The sequence below is a fragment of the Acipenser ruthenus genome, chromosome 2 (assembly GCF_902713425.1).
Source record: "Acipenser ruthenus chromosome 2, fAciRut3.2 maternal haplotype, whole genome shotgun sequence".
Taxonomy (NCBI): Eukaryota; Metazoa; Chordata; class Actinopteri; order Acipenseriformes; family Acipenseridae; genus Acipenser; species Acipenser ruthenus.
The window spans coordinates 60,153,903-60,168,938 of record NC_081190.1 but is presented as its reverse complement, the minus strand read 5'-3'; the positions used below and the strand labels follow the sequence as shown (position 1 = coordinate 60,168,938).

The 15,036-nt window shown below is 36.2% G+C and overlaps 1 protein-coding gene and 1 long non-coding RNA gene across 9 annotated transcripts in view; one reads left to right on the top strand and one right to left on the bottom strand.

Annotated features, from left to right (window-relative positions):
- LOC117408454 (protocadherin Fat 1) overlaps nucleotides 1-8,034 on the bottom strand; it is a 77,220-nt gene extending 69,186 nt beyond the window's left edge. For 7 of the 8 annotated variants that reach the window (XR_009308379.1, XM_034013449.3, XM_034013451.3 and 4 more), the window contains exons 1-2: nucleotides 6,227-6,404; nucleotides 313-3,601 (exon numbers count right to left, since the gene is read on the bottom strand). Coding sequence is in view for 7 of the 8 variants with exons in the window: in XM_034013449.3 (XP_033869340.3) it covers nucleotides 313-3,574 (3,262 nt within the window). In the remaining variant the exon portion in view is untranslated. Of the gene's footprint in view, nucleotides 1-312; nucleotides 3,602-6,226; nucleotides 6,405-7,842 lie in introns of those variants that run through there. The other variant, XM_034013450.3, reaches the window with a different exon arrangement.
- LOC117408456 (uncharacterized) lies at nucleotides 6,943-12,697 on the top strand. The gene is made up of 2 exons (XR_004545377.2): nucleotides 6,943-7,424; nucleotides 10,700-12,697. It is a non-coding gene; the product is annotated as an uncharacterized LOC117408456 (long non-coding RNA).
- The last annotated feature ends 2,339 nt before the right edge of the window (nucleotides 12,698-15,036 follow it).

The window sequence follows — 15,036 nt, the reverse complement described above, 5'->3', positions numbered from 1 at the left end:
GAGGCTGACTCACAACGCAAGCACAACGCTTTTTTGATCCAGATGGCTTTCCATAGAGATCACTATGCGTGTGCGCACATAATCTGGTTTGTTTACTTTTTGCTGTCTATAACTTTTAAATAGAGGCTCAATAGCTGCTGTGTTTTTTTATATACATTAATCTCACATATCACATAGAACTTTTTCATTTGCCATTTTTTAAACTGTCGCGCAACTTCTTGTGAGGCGGTAAATAAGTGCAAGCGCAATATCACTGTTTATAAAAGGACAGAAAAAAATTAAACAAACAAATAAAAATGGACCAAATCTTACCGCTTTCTTCATCAATCTTGAAGACACCCAGGCCAGATCCATCTCTTATGGAGTAGCGGATTTCCCCATCTCTACCTTTGTCTTCATCATGAGCAGTAACTTTCATTACAGATGTACCAATTGGTGCATCTTCTTTTACAGTTCCCTTATCAACAAAGGAAGAGAACCATGGGGCAAATAAATTCTCGTTTATGTCCACTATCTCCACCTCAATGTAACAGGTGGAGGACAAGGACACAGGTTTGCCTTTGTCCTTGGCCCTTGCCGTTAGGTTGTAAATCTGCTTCTTCTCAAAATCCAGACTCTGCACAATACGTACAGCTCCACTCAGTTTATCTACATCAAAGCTTCCATCTCCATTATCCATCAGGCTATATCTCACCTGACTCGACTGTCCTAAATCAGAATCATGTGCCTCCAACCACATGATTACAGTGCCAATGGGTAGGTCTTCACGTACTTTCACATGATAATTTGAAGGAATAAACCTGGGTGGATTGTCATTGACATCTTCCAAAGTCACTTTCAGCAATACGGTTGAAAGTAGCTGTGGCTCTTCCACAGCTTGATCTCTAGCCACAATCTTCAAAAGATACGAAGGATGCACTTCTCGATCCAATGGGCTTATAACCTTCACAACTCCTGTCTCACTATTAATAGCAAACATATCTGTATCTGCAAGTAACGAATACCTGACTTCTCCATTTAGACCTAGATCTTTATCTGTTGCTTCAATGTGGATAATATCACTACCCACTTCTTTATTTTCACTTATTTCAACAGAATAACTATCCTGAAGAAACTTAGGCCTATTATCATTTGTATCCATAATATTTACATCCAAAAGACGGAAAGCAGATTTCTGAGGTATTCCCAGGTCATACACTGTGATATTTAGAGTGTAGTGGTTAGTTGTTTCTCTGTCAAGTGGAGCATATACCATTAGCCATCCAGTTTCCATCTCCACAACAAAACGACTGTCAGTATCTCCTCCTGAAATTACGTAGTTCAATTTTCCATTGAAACCACCATCAGCATCTGTGGCACTAATAAGTATAATCCTGGCACCTACTGGAAGATCTTCCTTTACTTCAATTACACTGGGGAAGGAGTCAGAAAATTGTGGGGCATAACTGTTATCTGAATGTACATCTAAGAAATGATCTTCAGGTTCAACATGGCTGTGGAGCCTAGTTGTCTGGAGAAGCTTCTCAGCCAGCATTTTGGCAACTCCAGTGTCAACACACCGTAACTGAACAGGTTTCCGACTAGTTAGCACAGTGATGTTAATGACCATTGGTGGTGCAAAATTTTCTCCATCATTAGCTGAAATTTGTAGACTGTGGAACGAGACCTTTGCACCATCACCATCAGTTAGAGGCTGCTTCAGAGAAAGCACACCAGAGTTTGGGTTTAGCTCAAAGAGGTCTAGGTCATTTCCATACTTTATTTCGTATCGTACCAGTTGTAACTCATCAGCATCAATAGCAGACACAGTAGTTATCTGCTCACCGACTCCAAGATCCCGAGGGATGGTCACTTCACAGTCAATCTTCTCAAACAGCGGTTTGTTGTCATTCAAGTTGTTCAGAGTAATAGTTACTGTAACCTCAGCTTCACGGCGATATGGTGAACCCCAGTCAGAGGCTCGAATTCTTAAACTGTAAATCCTTGGCATCAACTCGTAATCCAAATCCTCTGAGGTACTGATAACGCCAGTAAAATAATCAATAACAAAAGGCTGCGGGTTAAGATTGGCAATGCTGTAAGTCACATAACCATTTTCTCCATCATCTAGATCACTGGCACTTACAGTTAAAACACGGGTACCCACTGGCAAATGTTCATCAACAGTGGCCTGATAAGATGTCTTGTGAAACTCGGGTGCATTATTATTCATGTCTAAAACATCAACTACAACTTTTGTTGTTGCCTTTCTATCACTGGTCATAACTTCCAACTCAAATCGTGGTGCATATTCTGCTTGTATTGGTCCAGCAGTTGTAATTAGGCCAGTGATAGGATTTAAAGCAAATCTTTTCTGGTCTGGGTTGTGTCTGAAAACATACCTTAACTGAGGGTAATTTGGCACTGCTTGTACCATAACAACAGGGGTATGTAGAGGTGCAAATTCACTAAGACTGACTCTGTACATATTTCTTTCAAATGCAGGAGGTCCTGATCTAAACTGTGGAGATGTCACATGAACTACCTTTGCTGAGGAAAACTGGGGTGGACTTCCTTTATCCTTGGCCTGTAAAGTAAGATTATATCCAAACGGTTGACTGTCCCAGTCAACTTCTCCAACTCCTTTTATTTTGTATTCTTTACTGCCAGGGCTGGATCTCACTGCTTTAAATTGCTGAAGAGGATCCCCTGCTACAATGCTTAATGAAGCTATTTCCCCATTTGGTCCCTGATCACTGTCTTCCACCGTTACAATTGCATATGTAGGATCCTTATCAGTGTCTGAAGGAACCAGTGTGACAGCTGTGATGACAGGTGCATACTCGTTGGCCTGTTCTACATGAACAGTCAGCTTAGCCATGCTACTAATACCACTACTACCATACAGTTTCATTCCACGGTCCACTGCAAAGATTTCCATCTCATACTGCTTAGTCTCGGAGTAATCCAGTTTACCGGTCAGTGTTATAATACCACTGGTTGGGTGAATGGCAAACAAGTCTGTCCGATCTCTAAAACTGTAGTAAAATGCTCCATTGGTTCCTATATCTGCATCAGTAGCAGTGACTCTGGCAATACTGGTTCTTAATGCTGTGTTTTCAGGCAGGGAAACACTATAGGAGGTTGGTGAAAATAGAGGTCTCAGGTCATTTGCATCAAGAACCTGTACTTTAACATTTGTGCGTGATTCAGCGTTAGTGCTTTTTTCAACTGCTTTGATGGTCAGCATATAGTGGTCTTTTACTTCCCTATTAAGGATAGCAGTACTCCCTCCTTTGGTCCTTATACGCAAGAAACAGAAATCGCCCAGGGTGTAATCTTCAGCCTTAAACAAGTTTTCATTATCTCCAGAAACTATTTTATACCGAATTTCCCAGGATGGGTGTGTAATGTAAACACCCATTTTCACTGGGCTTTGCAAGTAGGTCTTGGCTGCAGAGTTCTCATATATAGTGGCATTATAAATAAAGTGGGAAAACTGCATTGGCCTTGACTGCGCCATCATTTGGTTTCCTGTACAGCTGCTAAGGAGCTGCAACAGCATTGAAAGCAGCAAAGTTGAGTGCTTCCCCATAGTGGCACGATGAAATTTTCACCAAACCTAAAACAAAAAGGAAAAAAGGGACATTAATACTCTGTAGTCAAAAACGGTGTATTCACATTTCCTTTAAAACCCTAATACAAACAACCGTCAGTAATTCCTGCCCAGGCAATACATTTAAGTACTTTTTATTCTCCACTGCCTGTCCACAGGAGGAGAAGACAACCTTTTTACCACGATAACTGCATTTCCATGTTCAAAACGGCTTTTGGTTCAATGAAATTACTGTGTTTTTCATATCAAACAAACAATGTGAAGACAACATCTTATTTAAGCAACAGAGAGGTTTATATGAGACAGACTCATTATGAACATTTGCTTTTATATGGTCAGTGATTGTAATACAAAATGTGAAATTAATGCTGAATCCTATATAGAATGATTCAAGCAAAGATACTCTTAAGCAAGGCAGGAAACAAAAGTTACCAGAACCTTCAGCTATATTTCTCAGCTAAAGGTACTTTGATCATTACTGCAGTATGCAAATAGGATTAGTAGATGCATAACATTTCAATATTTTAAATTATTAAATAGTTTAGTGTATTAGAACCTTTTTTCTCACTCAGCAATAATTACTTACAGATACAGAATAATAACTGTACAATAATGGTTATGCAAAGTGTCAGCTGTATAAGTGGCAACTGATGTTTATTTTTATTGTAGTTATTTTTTAATTTATTTTACTTAATACTGAGAAAGATTTAGCTTTTTTTTTTTAATGTGCCTATTTATGTGCATTTAGTTCGCCTAACAAGCAAATAAAAAGCTGCTGAGTTACAAAATATTAGTAGAGTTTCAACAACACTTTTTACTGTGATAATCCATAGAATTAATTCTTCAAACTCTCCTGCCTAATCTCTGGGTGCTCAATCTTCTTGCCCCAGCCCTGGACAATACATCACCCATGATTTATCAAAACCAGCAGACCTGAAAAACACATGCTATTCCAAACAGGTGCAAGCATACAGTATTTGGTTGCTACATACACTTATTTTGCAAGTCACATTGAATTACTGGATAACTAACCTGAAACTAGTTTTATTTTATGTCTGTATTATGTGAAACAAGAGAGAAAATGGTCTGTTAGTATTACCGTAAAATCTTAAACTATACGGTTTAAAAATCTCTCCTCACTTTGAGGTTAGGAAATATACCTCATGTTATATGTATACCATTGTGTCTGTGAAAACAATGGGTAATGTAACATCAATGCTTTATCAACTACATATTTTGGAATAAGTCTCTCATAACATACGTATCAGTTTAAAACATGACTTGGAAATTCGTATCTTAATGAATTACTGGCAAACAACAAAATACAAAAATTAAAACAGCCATATGCTTGAAATTACATCCATTTAACTGTTTAAGCTGCAGTGGGAGGTAAATTAAATTCAAGTAATGTCTCAGTGTCAGTAAATGTTAACCCTATTCTTGTTGATCTGTGAATAAGAAGTGTACTCTGTCAATCTTAAAGATAACATTTTAATGTACTTCATATGGAGTAAAAAGTGCCCTCGAGAAATTGACATTACTGTCAGAAGTGTTCCTTAAAACACTAAATAATGTATATAACTCGGTAATATTTAAAGTGTTTTCTATAAAAAAAATATATGTGGGTAGAGTTTTAATGTTAATCTTCCTTTATCCCATAAATTAGTTAGCGGTCACTTTAGCTTTCAGAAAATAGTAAGACTTTAGTAATCATCATCCGCTATTATAAAGACCTGTTTAATTAATTATTGATTTATATTTCTTTACTTTTAGGCAATTTCAAAAAGTCCACCTTGTTAAAAAAATAATGTTCGCCTCCAAATACACCTAACGTTGATTGGTCGGAAAATTATATATATCGTATGTCAACTAAAAACATTCCGCCGAGAGCTTGATTTAAGCATTAATACGGTAAGTATTCACTCCTTTAGGGCACTATTTACAAATACTTTGTTTCTCTCTCTCCAAACAGGCTTAAGTGTCGCTATAAGTTAAGTACACATCTGACTAAAACATAATAGTACCCACTAGTTTAAGTTATTTAACATTAGGGAACAATTCTCAGCATACAAAGAAAAAAAAAAAAGAAAAGAAAACGCACCGATTTTGCCTAGCTTCAAAAGCAATTACTCCCTGTAAATCTGTTGAGAGGGCAACATTGTAACAATACATACGTTTTCGGTAACTGGCAGTCTACAGTACGTAGACAGAATGCACGTTTATCAATAAATAAAAGTAAAGAACATGCTTAATTAAATCTATAAAATCGCATGGATCACATTTCTATTATGTTCATGTAGTCGCCGCGACTATGAGTAAGGCAGATTTATGCATTGTTAAAAAAAAGTCATTACAATAAAAAAAAAATTTAAAAAATGCAGCATAAAATATAAGTAAATCCTCCCTTCGTCTAAAACGAAAAGGTTTTGTTAAAAAAACTTTCAAAACGTTGGGCTTAATATCTACAAGACGATAAAACATCAATGTTTTAAAACTGCAAAGCAAGTCCTGTATAGACAAGCCCCAGGGAGTATCCAACGGCTCTTTATCCACAACTAAACTTTTGTAAACACTCATAAACTCACAAAGAAAAGAAAGCTACATTTAAAAACAAAGCAACCAGTTACGCACCCTTTCCAACATTAATTTCTTCGATTTGGAGATGTATTGGCTAGTTTGTAAGGTCCCAAATGCAGCATGGTCATCACTGTCCCTCTCCCTTCTGGCTACCTCGTACTCTCACAATTTGCTTTCGTATCTCTCCGCGCTGTACTGTGCACCGCCGGATCTACTTACAATTGGCATGAAAATGAACTACCGTACTCTTTTTTTTCAAGACAGTTAGACAGTACTTGAAAATGTTCTACTGCTTACCTAGTGTTGCATAATAGTTTAAAGTCTCTTTGACCTAATATATATATATGTACTTTATTTTACACTATCTATAAGTAAACTGAAGAAACGTATACTGTAAGCATTTCAAGGGCAAACTCCTGTTGTGTTTATATATATATATATATATATATATATATATATATATATATATATATATATATATATATATATATAGATATATATATATATATATATATATATATAGATATATATATATATATATATATATATATATATATATAGATATATATATATATATATATATATATATATAGATATATATATATATATATATATAGATATATATTCGCCATTTCCAGAGGCATCAGTCATCAGTCTTCGTTCTATGTGGATACAAAAAGCAGTGGTTTGGGAACTGGATTCGTTCTAAAGCAGTTCATTGTTATGCGCCTCTCATGAGAACCGCCGTGGACTGCCTGTTGAAGGTTTTGTAACCCCCTCAGTATGGTGACAATTATAAAACCTAAAGACCTCTCTCTCTCTTTATTTAACGAAATGTCATTTTTATTAAAGTTTTTATTATTATACTATATCTGTGCAAACTAACGCTTTAAACTAAACGTCTACCTTTTTTAAACCTTCCTTAGAATATTTGAATAGCCTAGTTATATCTTGCTCAGCTCCACAGAAGATGCGGTAGGGGGATGTTAACTTGCAATGGCAACAACAAGAAGATACAGAACATGACAGAAAGTCTTAAATCTCAACAGAACAGAAGGAACGCTTTGCATGGATTTACATCTGCTACATTACGCTTAAACTGGGAAACTTTTTTTCAGTGATGGCAAAACTAATACATAACAATTATGTCAATCTATTTTTAAGTATTTGATTAAATAGTCCAAGTAAAGAATCAAATAAAGACAATTGTTTTGACAGGGTGGGGTGTAACTCGTTTGACAAAACGTTAAAGGTAGGACAAATTCAGTTTTTAAACGTACTATGTATGTCTGATGAAAATGTATTGTAGTACAGTACAATTTCATACTGCTTCTGCAGGCACAGGTGGCGCTGTCTCTCAATGATACACAGAAATCATTCTTTTATTAACCATAAATCGGACTACTCACATACTCTTGTTGTTTTCATTTTAATACTTTAAAACTGAAAGAATCGTTTTTAAAACTGATAAGTTTTGAGTTATATTTTTTATTACATTTACCGTATCATTCACCATTTACATGGCACACATAACAGCAGACAAAAATACGCAGCTGATTTTTACACACATAAAAGGTTTTCTTTTTTATATTTTGTCTTTTTCTTTTCATAAATAGGTAACATAAAGGGAAGTATGTTTAAAATTCAACTATATTTGCATTGTGACTTACCAGACCAGCTGGATCGCAAGCTTCTGATTTTAAGTTACAACAGGTCAGATATATCCCAAGGATTGTTGGCAAATTAGGCTGACAGGCATTTCTTTAACAAATTAAGACATATCTAGCATGAAACCCGGGTGCACGAAATTCCAGTCATATTTCCAACGCTTCTAAAAATCCCATCTGCCCCCCCAAAAAAACCCTATATTTCAGTAAACCTGTCGGGTAAATTGGAATCCGGTTGTTTCACTGTGTGCTTCACTAACTCTAGCAGAGCATAGTAGTTCCATCCTCTTTGGAATGCCTGAGCTCCGGTATCTGTGATGTCATCAATCACTAACTAGAGTTAAGTCAGATTTTGCATTTCAAGGCAATGTTAAATAACTTATCTTCTTGTTACACGTTATCAACGAAACAAGGGTGTACAGCAAAACGAGTACTACATTGTAACGTAGTAAAATGTGCAGATTAACAGAAACTACATTGTAACGTAGTAAAATGTGCAGATTAACAGAAAATGATATCCAAAATGTATTTCTAATACTATTCTTAAGGACTGCAACGTGAGGTGGAGCTGTAGTCTACCGCTCCATTGAAGTTAAAATTGAGTGAAATGAGGGTCGTCATCAACGAAGGTGACCGGTGAAAGACTATTAGTAAAACAGTACGTTATTTTACCAAGTATGAATTTATAATGTACTATTCTTTAAAGTATGATATTGCAGCAATACCTGTCATAAATGGTTATCAGTTTTAAAAAATGCAGAACACTTTCATCTTAAACTATAATTAAAATGATCCACACTGAGAATTTAAGGGGTAATGCATTAACATCAAAGTCTACAATGCAAACACATTTGAAAAGCAGTTAGTTGCTTAGTAATTTTAATTCCCTATACTCAATTTTTAAAACAATTGCAGAAATTCAAAGGAATATACTGGCTGCTAAGCTCTACCTTTTCAATGTTTTCATGGGGGTTCCAGTCAAGATCTCCCATTTAATGAACACAGCTGAGTCCTATTTGATGTGTTGGATATGGGACCAAATACATAGCTAGTATGGGCTTAGAACCTCATATTATTTTCACTGCACTATGAAGAAGATTTCATTTTGAAGAATATGCTATAGGTTTGTTTCTGTTCTTTTTGTACTGCAAGAAGGGTAATTTAAAATTAATCTGGCAGCTGTGTTATAAAGTACATGTACAAAGCATTTTGTTTGTGCAGAGATGAAATACTTGCCTATTGATTCACTAAGTCACAGTAATCAAATAATGGGAGGATTGAGGTAGGAAATACAAAGCCAAGTGACTGTGTTAAGGCCTCTTGATGCTGTGGCAGCTATCCATGTTCTTCAAAGTACTAGTTTGAAAGGTATAATATGCTGTAATGGAAATGGTCTGAATAAAACAATATCTGCAAGGTCATTTTCATTCATTTAAATCTGATTCAATTGAAACCATTCTATAACAACACAACACGCTTATAAACCATTCTAATGGGTTGATATCTGAGTTATGCTGAGGTAGGACAATGTAGAGTGTGAACTGTTGACCATATCTTTGGCCTAAAGGTGAATTCCAAAATAGTAACAGATAAGGTTTTGTTGATATTTGGATGCTGTTGTGTTTATGTTTGTGTTTAGTGATAGAAATCCAATTTGTTGACCCCCTCCCCTCCAGGGTGATCAGGGTGGGCTACAAGTAAAGTCTTACAGAAATAGTTTATAGAAAATACAATATTTACCCAAGGGTTTAGGAAAGCCTTGCAGTATTTCTTTCAGCATCTGTGTGCCATACTGCCGGCTCATTATAAGTGCCTAAATTATTGAAATACTAAACCTCCACAGCTTTCTGTTACAGAAGAATACAGCACATGGCTGGCTCCCAGCCTTTTGTGAGCAACTTCATTATTGCTTTTTATGAAAGTCTTCAAAAATCTCATCCAGTCTGTAGATTCAGTAAACCAAAGAACACATCCATCATTATCTGGATTTGTAATTATGTGTTTATTTTGCGTTTTTAAAGCAGAAAGGCATGCTAGTCAATCTCATGAAGAAAACATTTTAGATAGTTGCCGCGTCACAATCTGAGGAAAACCATGTTTCAGCCTGCCACTGTAATTGAGTTTAAAGAGATTAGAAACCAATCCTGTTTGTTTCCTTTAATAGCATAGCGATATCAACACAGTCTGAACTGGGACTTTGACAGTACACGTTTGGAATAAGGACTGTGAGAATTCGCTCAAGCACAGTCACTCAGATAGAGGAAGTTACCTAATAAGTGCCTTTTAAACACTGAATTGAAGAAAATTAATTGTACTATGAAGGACATATTGTACGTAGATGAATGAATGTATAAACGGAAATTATACAAATGGTGATACCCATAGGTGATTATTTGTATAATGTCTGGTTGCCGATTGGATTGTAGACTACAGCTGGAAGTGACAGCAGCCCCAGTTTGTTATTGTAATGAGATGGAAACATGGCAGAAATCCCCAGTGCAATATGTAGTTTCATAGTGAAAACAGCGACAACGGTGATTGAAAGAGAAAATGCATGTATCTCTAATAACCATTAAAAAGTGTTGCCATTTTTTTACAGTATGCCATATGCTCAACTGCTGTCAGTAATAATATAGGATTCTCAATGGGGAAAAGTTTCAAGTTTTTGATTTTTGAATTTGCTGATTTGGTTGACATAAGCCATGGTCATTAAAAAAAATGTTTTTATCAATTTTAATTAAATGTATGTGCTTTGTGTTGTCAATGACATATTATAGTGAAAACTGGAGGTAATTTATTCCTGACATGGGTATATAAAACACCTGATTGAGTTTAATTCTTTTTTTTTTTCATTTTCAAGAATGGCAAACCTTGCTGCTGTGGCTTGTGCAGTGCACCAGGAGGCGGGGAATTTCTTAGAAGAATAATTTGCAGACCCTGTACCTTTAAACTCCAGAGATGACAATTTGGGTGTGTCTGATGATGAGACAAGGTTTCGGCTCAACAAATTTTAATTCTTTGTCAGGAGCTAGATGGGGAATTAAAGAGCCAAATCTCACGATTATGCAGTGCCCATTCTTGTAAAAATGACCAGTGCCCTTGGATGTGCCATGATGTTGTATGGATTTTGTAGATATGTGAAGTTCTCCGAATCCAATAATTGTTTCAGATGGAATTGTACAAAATACAGACTTTCTTGCTTGTGATAAAACACCAGCAGAATAGCCACCACCACTGCCAACACCTTCTCTATGCGATGTACTGATTTCTTTAACCTCATGTCTTTCATCCTGTAATGTCTTTTAACAATCGAAGATGCTTCGTTGTACAACCAAGACAGCATTGACATATTCTGTTACAGTACCCAAGTTTTTTTTTCTCTGTGTTATTAATTCACTTTTTCCTCCAAACAATTTTCTTCTTCTCTAAGACTATTAACAGGGCTCCAGACAAACTTTTTGGTCGCCAAATCCAATTGTTGGGTGCCACTTTAAGAGCAAGTTGGTTGCTCCATATTTATCTGCTTCATCATCATCACCCCCTGACCAAACCTGAGGGTGCTACCAACTGCCAGAAGTGCTGGCAGATGGTGGTTTCCCAAGTTGAGTGTGCTACGGGCCATGCACGGAGGACCTGGTCCAGGTTGCCGGACTGTGTTTGGAACTAGGGGGCTGGTGAGACATTCAGCCCCAGGTGGGGGCAATGTAGTGAGTCAGACGATGCCCTCACTGAAGCGTTGTCTAGTGGTCAAACCGGGGGCACAGCAGCGTGCTCTAGACTGTTGGGGAATTCTTATTGTTAGTTGAATTCTGTTTGCTCTCCCTTGTTTCTATGTGTTCTCAATGTCTGTCTGTGTCAGTGTTTGGTGGCTGTTTGTGTTTGCTTCTATGTAGTTCATAGAAGGTTGTGTTCTCTGGTCTGTGTAGTGGGGTGAGCCCCCTCAACCCACTGTGTTCAAGCCTTTGCTCTCCTTTTTGTTGCTGTTTCCTGTTAGCAACATTGCACTTTAGGAGCAGAGCCCTTCCTCAGAGGCTCTGGTTCTGAATGGGGGTGTTGTCTAACAAAAGAGCACATTTTTCCTAAGAGCAATTCCATTGATCCTTGGCTTCACTATTGACCCAGCAGGTGCTGACTTTTTAAAGATTGCTACAATAGTAACATGGTTAAGTTAAAAACAAAAGATTCCATTTATCCTTTAAAGAACAAGATGTTAAAAATGTAAATCATTTTATCGTAAATCACTTTTCTGGGTATTTTAAAACACAAGGACTAAAATAAATCTTCCTAGTTCAAGGACTGTAACATACATGTATCAGGTGATGTATCCTGTTCTAACAGTCATTCTAGGTTTACTTTGATTTGTGTCCAATAGAAATTGTGTAAGGATTATGCATAAAAGGAATTATTAAATGTTCTCTACAAGGATTTGCATGTTTGGATTGGTAAAACTGTGCACTGGAGCAGTGTGGTTTCAGAAGACTGCAAGCCTGCCTGGATACTCTGAAAATGAGAAAGATCCAATTTTAGATAGATGTATAGCAATCTGTCAGTCTGTATGAATTCAGACTCATTCCCTCCTAAAATCCCATTAGCTTTCTGTATCACAAACAAACAGACACTAAAGGCTGCATGTCAGTATTTTTTTTATTTATTTTTTTCCTTGAACAATCCATCTAACAGCGCATTCTAAATTCTACCAGTGTACTCATTTGCATCTGAGAGGCATGTGGAAGAGAAAGCAAATATTGAATACTTTATTTATGCTTGGGAGTGCTGTTCATACTTGTGCATACTTTTTGATTCTTTGTCAATATTTTGCAGCTAATGCATTCTAAGAATTAAAAACCTCTGGCATCAACTGTGTGTTTAATTTTTTTTTTTATTTTTGTTATCTAGAATATAATAAACATGCCACTAAAAGATTCCATATGTATCCAGTTTTTTAGCTGGGTAACTATGCAGCCAGTAAAGTGTTTTCCAGTATGTTCAAAAGTCTTTCAGTCACCTGTATTTAGCTATAAATTAAAACAGCAGTGAACAAGGAGGTAGCCTGCTATGAGGCACCCAAGACACGGGCCTTGGTTAAATTCATACTAATAATTATTTATTTAGGCCCTTTTACATGTTGCTTTGCTGAAAAATAAAATGCATTTCATCCCTCGTTGTTTGCATATAGCGCTTCGAAATAAAACCCAAAAAACAGAAAACCTAAACAGACATTCTGGTGTATTTAGAAGCATTTGACTTTTACATGTGAAGTGGGATACTTCAATGTTTATTTCAGACAGTGCATGATTGACACTGGTAGTTGAGTTTAGGGTTGTGTCAAGTTCATTGGGTTGTGGTTTGCAAGGAGTCACGCAGCTGGCCAATCACATTAATAGAAGTCAAATGCATATTCATGAGTATAAGTCAGAACACAACCAAACAGCCTATGAATTCGACTGGTCAGCTGAAAAGCTCAAGCTGCAACCCTCATTGGTTATGATGTGCTTACAACTGACGCAGCCAAACTCTCTCCATCTTGTCAACCCGCTTAAGCTCATTTTAGTGATGCATGTGATTTTATAATTAATATCACACAACATCTTATGTATACAAGCACTCTTGTCTTCTCGGTAATTGGATAATGACATAACTGTTAAAATTCACATTTGATAGATAGACTTAAAACTAAGTATAGTGTCTACAACAGATATTCTGGCATTATTACGTTTCTTATTTTTTTTTTATATTGAATTTGAATGTTGCAAAGAAAAAGCTACTTATTTGCACTGTAAAAAAAACTCATAGGTCCTGCAAATTTTGAACCTCAGGTACTCAAAATGTAGTATCTTATTCAGAAAAATAATATTTTATTCAGGAAAAAAACTGTTAACTAAAGTTTTTTTTATTTAAATAAACCACATATAATAATGTCCTCATATCTTCCATTATAGAAACTTTAGTGGTGGGGGGGCTCGGGCAAGTGCCTCTCTGATTTTTCATGGTTGGCTATGGCTCTGGTGAAGAATGAAGCCACATTAAATGGAAAGTTGGGAAAGGAAATGTATCACGCTGTTGCTGATGTATCCAATGAATGTTGGGGCTAGTGTTGACTTTATTCAAATTAACATAGAATCCATAGTCTATTGTGGAAGGTTGCATGCATATTCTATTGGAAGTCAAGTGACAGAGGTCGCCAAGTCACCTCTACTGAGATCCACTTCTATCTAGAGCTTCATGCACACATGGAGTATTTGGGCTAATTATCTTGCTGGAGCACAATCCAATTAGTTCCTACCTACAAGAAACTGACTGTGTTTGCAAGATGCCATGATGATTCTTTCAGAGAATTGCTTTAGTTTTGTATTATATTATTGGCAACTTTTCAGATCTCCCCTTTTTTCTTTTCTCTTTTCCTACTTGTGTCCTGTTCCCTTAGTCCCACCTCTTCTCACTCTCTATTGGCTTCCGTCTTCCCCAGTTCTTCGTAAAGCCAAAAACTATTGGCTGATCTCGACATAGAATTATACAAATGTGCCAATAAAGACATTCTATAATTGGCGCATTTACTTTCCAACAATCAAGACTTTAATTTTACAAGCGTTTTGTCGAGCCTCATTATCATAACGTCTATTATTATCAAAACGCCTAAATTACTATTATAACTATACAATTTTAAACCATCAAAAATGAAACCTACTGAACCTCAGGAATTTCCAAACAAAAAGAAACACAAATCTGGATGTCAAAAATGGAAGGAAAAGACTACAAAAAAAGAACATCTAAAAAAACTGCAATAAACACTCTCAAATTTTCTATGTGCATTTTAAAACGATTATTTCTATAAAGTGTGTATTCTTTTTTCTGTTAACTGTGTAGTAAGTAGGCTACAGAAAAAAAAGACAATGCTCTAAAATCATTTAGTTTCAATTAAAAATAATGTTTTCCTATTTTCACACTGTACAGTAAAGTGTAAAATGCAGCAGCATGATTTATGTTGTGTTACTGGTAGGCGAAAGTAAAAAGAAAGTGCGCTAGAGGTATTCATTTGATTTTACTACTGTATTTATTACAAAATTATTATTATTATTCTTTTAATCGGACAACTCATGTCTCCGTCCAGGCATGTCCGGTTTAGCGAGGGACTAATGATTATGAAAACCTTTTTGAGAGAAAAATATTTTTGATTTGGGGGTGAAGGTGGGTGGGGCC